This window comes from Colobus angolensis, unplaced genomic scaffold, assembly GCF_000951035.1.
Source record: "Colobus angolensis palliatus isolate OR3802 unplaced genomic scaffold, Cang.pa_1.0 Scaffold316, whole genome shotgun sequence".
Taxonomy (NCBI): Eukaryota; Metazoa; Chordata; class Mammalia; order Primates; family Cercopithecidae; genus Colobus; species Colobus angolensis.
The window spans coordinates 867,974-874,745 of NW_012116444.1; the positions used below are offsets into that span (position 1 = coordinate 867,974).

At 44.7% G+C, this 6,772-nt stretch overlaps 1 protein-coding gene across 1 annotated transcript in view; it reads left to right on the forward strand.

The window, feature by feature from the left end:
• The first annotated feature begins 1,582 nt into the window (after positions 1-1,582).
• The window catches only part of ARHGAP19 (Rho GTPase activating protein 19), a 91,446-nt gene continuing 86,256 nt past the window's right edge, over positions 1,583-6,772 (forward strand). The window contains exon 1 of the mRNA XM_011951196.1: positions 1,583-1,661. Within this exon, the coding sequence (XP_011806586.1) occupies positions 1,606-1,661 (56 nt within the window). The 5' untranslated portion in view covers positions 1,583-1,605. The remainder of the gene's footprint in view (positions 1,662-6,772) is intronic.

Genomic DNA, 6,772 nt, shown 5'->3' on the forward strand with positions numbered 1-6,772 from the left:
TCACATGAAAAAAATAGTCACACAAACTACTATGTAATTGTGAGTTGTGATGTGAATTGTGAAAGAACACTACAGAGTTCTTTGTGAAAGTTTACTGAAGGAATTGATTTATACAATGGGGGTCATGGGAGGTCTTTGAGTCAGTGACATTTAAGTTTCGACCTGAAAGCCAAAAAAGTGGAAAAATGGTCTAGCCAGAAAAAGCAACATGTACAAAGGCCCTGAGACAGTTGAGAAAGTGAAGCATGTGCAGTACAGTTTAGTAAAATGGAGGCAGAGTGCAGGGAGAGCCCCAGGTGGCTGGACATCAGAAGGATCAATACAGAAATTTTCTAGAAAAGTCCAGCATAGGAAAACAATATGGAAAAAAAAAAACCAACAATGCTCAAAATTTACAATGTTCTCACATATGTTGCCTCAATTAATCCCTAGGAGAAGTGTGTGCTGCAGGGAGGACAAGGATAATTATGGTTACTCCTACTATTGAGGATTAAAGTTTAGTTTGGGACAAAGTCATGCAGCTTTTGGTTCCATGGTTCATATCACAGAGGCAAACTCTGTGGGTTCTCTGGGAAGAAACCCTTCTCTCTGGGAAGGGAGTGGGTGTATTGAAGCAGAAATGACCGACTCCAGCCTGGCCAACAGAGTGAAACCTCGTCTCTAGAAAAAGTACAAAAATTTGCCGTGTGGTGGTATGCTGCAGTATTGTACTGTGATCCAGCCTGGGAGACAGAGGGAGAACCTGTCTCAAAAAAAAAAAAAAAAAAAAAAGGAAAGAAATGACCTATGGCCAGGGCTATGCTGAGCATCTGAAGAAAGAAGGCTTTGAACTATACGTGTTTAAAAGCAAGTACTTCTAGGTTGCCACTCCCTGCCTGTGCTTGAGGGATTTCTCTCCGGGTCAAGACAGAGAACGAGTCTTGCATTAAATTAAATTAAATTAAATTCAGTTAATTAATTAATTTATGGCCAGGTGCGGTGGCTCATGCCTGTAATCCCAGCACTTTGGGAGGCTGAGGTGGGAGGATTGCTTGAGCTCAGGAGTTCGGGACCAGCCTGGGCAACATGTTGAAACCCTGTCTCAACAGAAAAAAAATTAAAAAAATTGTAAAAAAATTATTTATTTTCAACTTTTATTTTAAATTTAGGGGGTACATGAATAGGTTTGTTATTGTGTATACTGTGTGATGCTGAGATACAGGGTAGGGAGTCTTGCATTTTAGAACGTGATGAGTCACTTTCAAAGCTGACAGTTCTATAATTCCGTGATTTACATATCAGGGCAAAATTTGAGCATAGGCTGATGATTTCTGACTTGAACCTAAAAGTCTGTGGAATCGGAGGGTTCTTCAAAATAAACTACAACTCCCGGCAGGCCTCGGGGCTAAATAGTCTTCCCCGCCCCTCTCTTTTTTTTCCGCCGGAGCTGGGAACGACCAATGACGGTTAGTCATTTGAATAGACCAATAACATATTAAACGGTTCAGGTTGAGGCGGGGCAGTCAAGTCATCCAATCGCACGGAAGAGGTGAAAACATATTAGCCAATCCAAATATGTGGGGGCGGAACCTAAGGTGGGGCGGTGAAAGAAGTTTGCTGACGAAGATGGCGACTGAGGCACAGAGTGAAGGGGAGGTACCAGCCCGCGAATCCGGCCGGAGGTGAGCTGAGTTTGGTCCAGTTTCCTGGGAAACGCGGCCTTGGGCTGTTAGTCCTGCCGCCTTTGCCTTGGGTCACGGTGACGCACGGTTCGGGCTTTGTTTCTTTCTCCCATGGCATTTCTCACCGTCGCGCCTGCAGGGGCTGAGGCGCGGGGGTCGGGCCTCGGCGCTGGGCTCCGGCCAAGCCCCCCACTCCGTCCTGCCGCTGCCCGAGGAGGCTCCGCCTGCTGCGCTGGCTGCGGACGTCCAGCTGGGGTGGCAGCGCTGGTCGCCTTGGCGCCGAGACTCCTCTTGATGGTGAGGAAACGGAACACCAGGGCTGTTTAGCGAATTCCTCACTGTAACACACAGCTTTTCACATCTTCCCCAAGGCACTTAGTGCATTCAGGTCCGAGCAAGGATTTGAGTGTCAATTGGAAGTGGTGTTGAGTCCTTGGGCCAATTTTTAAACTTGTCTCCACTTCAGTTTCTTCCCCTGCAAAGGGACATGAGGATGCCTATTTCCAAGAGTCAAGATTGAATAAGACAATCCATTTAAAGCTAGCATTGAGCTTAGCCTATAATGACAACTCTAGATTTTCTTCTTCCTAGTTGAACAACTAAGGAGCAGATGTGAGACGGATCTGTAGTCCTGGACATCATGACTTTATTTCCACAGGTGTTCTTTCCTAAACAGCCACACCGAGATTTAGCGTTTCCAGGAGAGAATTTCGAGGTGGTGTTGCCTTAGCCTTGAGACCTAAGTTGTCTTAATTGATTGCAATTTTGTTTTTGGTATAATTCAATAGATTGAGTTTATTTACGTTGCCCCAGCGAAACTCAGTAAAATACTTCGGTTTGGCGTCTTTTGGTTCCATTTGTACCGAATAGGAGATTCCAAGAATCTTGGGAAACTAATGACTTTGTGACCCGACTTCTTCCTGAGCCCAGATGAGCGTGGTTGAGTGTGTTATTTAAAATATGATACGGGGCCGGGCTTGGTGGCTCATGCGTGTAATCCCAGCACTTTGGGAGGCCGAGGCGAGCGGATCACCTGAGGTCAGGAGTTCGAGACCAGCCTGGCTAACATGATGAAACCCCGTCTCTACTAAAAATACAATAATTAGCTGGGCGTGGTGGTGGGTGCCCGTAGTCCCGGCTACTCTCGAGGCTGAGGCGGAGGTTGCAGTGAGCCGAGATCGTGCCATTGCATTCCACCCTGGATGACAGAGCAAGACTTCGTCTCAAAATAAATAAATAAATAAAAATAAAATAAAATATGATACACAAGAGTTTTCCACTCTTGAAGGTGCCTATAAATGGTTGATCATTTTTGTTTTGCCCGGGAACTGTAGAGGTGATTGATACATTTAGATTAGATCATCCTTCATCCAGTTCTTTAAAAAATTCTAAATTTTGGTGAAAATCTGAGGACAAATAAAATACTATTCCATAGCAAGAGTAGTTTGAATTTCTTTTCCTCCTTCCTTCCTTCCTTCCTTTCTTTTTTTTTTAACACAGGGGCTCCTTCTGTCGCCCAGGCTGGAGTGCAGTGGTGCGATCACAGGTCCCTGCAGCCTTAACCTCCTGGGCTCAATTGATCCTCCCTCCTCAGTCTCTTGAGTAGTTGGGACTACAGGCACATGCCACTATGTCCAGCTAGTGTTTTTTTTTTGTTGTTGTTGTTTGTAGAAACTGGGGTCTCGCCATGTTGCTGTGGGTGGTCTTGAGTTCCTGGCATAAGTGATCCTCCTGTCTTAGGCTCCCAAAGTGCTGGGATTATAGGTGTGAGCCACTGCGCCTGGCCTGAATTTCTTTGTAGTCTATTCCCAGTTGAATTTAAATTTTGAGTGAGAGTATTAGTTAATTACATGATCAGTAGGTATTCACACAATCTTACCTGAACCTGAAACCATTTCATCAATTCCATATTGTAAAAGAGAAGTGGGCCGGGCGCGATGGCTCATGCCTGTAATCCTAGCACTTTGAGAGGCCCAGGCCGGTGGATCAGCTGAGCTCAGGAGTTTGAGATCAGCCTGGGGAACACAGTGAAACCCCGTCTCTACTAAAAACACACAAAATTAGCCGATTGTGGTGGTGTGTGCCTGTAATCCCACCTACTTGGGAGGCTGAGACAGGAGAATTACTTGAACCCATGAGGTGGAGGTTGCAGTGAGCTGAGATCACGCCACTGCACCCCAGCCTGGGCAACAGAATGAGACTCCATCTCAAAAAATAAAAAATAAAAAAAATAAGAGAAGTTTGGGGTTTCTGTAAGGCATTTTGAGGGCAGGACACACATATGTATTTATTACATATTCCCAGTACTTAGCTTTGTGTAAGTGGTCAATAATTAGTGAATAATAGTCTGTCATTTCTAAGACAAATATTTTCTCGTGGTGATAAATACAAATTCTTTCTTGCTCTGCAGGGATTAATCTTTATTTATTTATTTATTTATTTTTGAGACAGAGTCTTGCTCTGTCATCAGGCTGGAGTGCAGTGGCACGATTTCAGCTCACTGCAACCTCTGCCTCCCACGTTCAAGCGATTCTCCTGCCTCAGCCTCCCAAGTAGCTGGGACTACAGGTGCGTGCCACCACACTCAGCTAATTTTTGTATTTTTAGTAGAGACGGGGTTTCACCATGTTGGCCAGGATGGTCTCGATCTCTTGACCTCGTGATCCGCCCGCCTCAGTCTCCTAAAGTGCTGGGATTACAGGCCTGAGCCACCGCGCCCGGCTGCAGGTATTAATCTTTCTAATGTTCTGTTGATAGTGTGGCCCTTGTATTCCATAAAGAAGAGGAAAAAATGGTCTGATTTGCACAGATGAATACATATTTAAATATTGAATGCAGAATATGTGATCATTTAGAACTGCCCAGCTTTTTGTTTTTTCATCAGTATTTTAACACTGCTTCTAATAATTACAAATGCTTTAACTGCTTTTAATAAAATATTTATTTATTTATTTATTTATTTTTGAGATGGAGTTTTGCTCTTGTTGCCCAGGCTGTAATGCAGTGGCATGATCTTGGCTCACTGCAACCTCCACCTCCTGGGTTCAAGCGATTCTCCTGCCTCAGTGTCCCGAGTAGCTGGGATTACAAGCATATGCCACCATGTCTGGCTAATTTTGTGTTTTTAGTAGAGATGGGGTTTCTCCATGTTGGTCAGGCTGGTCTCGAACTCCCGACCTCAGGTGATCCGCCTGCCTCAGCCTCCCAAAGTGTTGGGATTACAGGCGTGAGCCACCATACCCAGCCAAAAGATTTATTTTTAAAAACTTATGATTTTTTTTGAGATTGGATCTCACTTTGTGACCCAGGCTGAAGTGTAGTGGCATGATCATGGCTCACTATAGCCACGACCTGCTAGGCTCAAGCAATCCTCCCACCTCAGCCTCTCAAGTAGCTGGGACCACAGGCATGCGCCACCACACTCAGCTAATTTTTAAAATTTATTCTAGGAATTGAGGCTCCCTATGTTGCTCAGGTGGGCCTCAAACTCCTGGGCTCAAGCATTCCTCTTGGCCCCCAAAGTGTTGGGATTATAGGTGTGAGCTACTGCACCTGGCCAAAGATTTAAACAAGGAAACATTGCTCTGCCTATAAAGATTCCCATGTTATGTTTTTGACCTGTTGATGAGGAACACCCCCTCCCTTCCATTTCTGGTCTTTATTAAGTAGAATGGTCCTTTACAATTTAACACATTTCATTTGTTATACTTTCAAGTTACTCTTAAGCAGACAATACTAAAGGGGAATTCACAAATAGAAAATATCCACTGCCAGGCATGGTGGCTCACGCCTGTAATCCCAGTATTTTGGGAGGGGGAGGCAGAGACAGGAGGATCACCTGAGGCCAGGAGTTCGCAACTAGCCTGGGCAATATACGGAGACTCTATAAAAAAAAAAAGCACATAGTTAGGTGTGGTGATGCACGCCTGTGGTCCCAGCTACTTGGGAGGCTAAGGTGGGAGGATCACTTGAGCTCGGGAGGTGGAGGCTGCAAAGAGCCATCATCCTGCCATTGCACTCTAGCCTGGGTGACAGAATGAGACCCTGTACAAACAACAACAACAAAAACAAAAAAAGAAACTATCCACTTTACCAATAATAGTATAAACAGAGACCTTTAAGGGTCAAAGAGAAAAGGTGAAAGCAGGAAATGAAATAAAGCTACTTCTCCTCATAATTGGCAGTAGGGAAATACACACAGCTTAGTATTTTTTAATTAAAAAGAGATATTAAAAGAAAGTGCTAACTCTCATTACATGAAGAGCCAGCTTAGGAACAGACTATAGAATGCCTGGAAATGTTTCTGGAGGACAGGGGAGGTGCCTGAAGATGTGGAAAGGGTTCTATATCCTGTTAATTTACATATACCTTAGGTATGGAATACTGATTAGTAAACATGACTTCCTGAGCCTTGTTTTTTTGAGGCGGAGTCTCACTTTGTGGCACAGGCTGGAGTGCAGTGGTGCAATGTTGGCTCACTGCAACCTCCGCCTTCTGGATTCAGGCAATTCTCCTGCCTCAGCCTCCTGAGTAGCAGTAACTACAGGCATGTGCCACCATATCCAGCTAATTTTTGTATTTTTAGTAGAGACGGGTTTCATCATGTCAGCCAGGCTGGTCTCAAACTCCTGACCTCAGGTGATCCACTCGCCTCGGCCTCCCAAAGTGTTGGGATTACAGGTGTGAGCCACTGCACCTGGCCTGAGCCTTTTTTGTTAAATTGCTTTTTCTGTAATAAGACAGTAATGTGTTCCTTTGAGAAAAATGATTAAACCTTTATTGATCCCAGGAAGACTTGTCTGTTCTTATATGCACAAGTTAAGTGAGAAAACCTGGTTTAAATATCTGATCTAGTTTTGTATTTGTGCTGTTAAATTCTTTTTTTTTTGAGATAGAGTCTCGCTCTGTCGCCCAGGCTGGAGTGCAGTGGCGCGATCTCGGTTCACTGCAAACTTCATCTCCCAGGTTCACGCCATTCTCCTGCCTCAGCCTCCTGAGTAGCTGGGACTACAGGCGCCCGCCGCTATGCCTGGCTAATTTTTTTTTAATTTTTTTTATTTTTAGTAGGGACGGGGTTTCACCGTGTTAGCCAGGATGGTCTCAATCTCCTG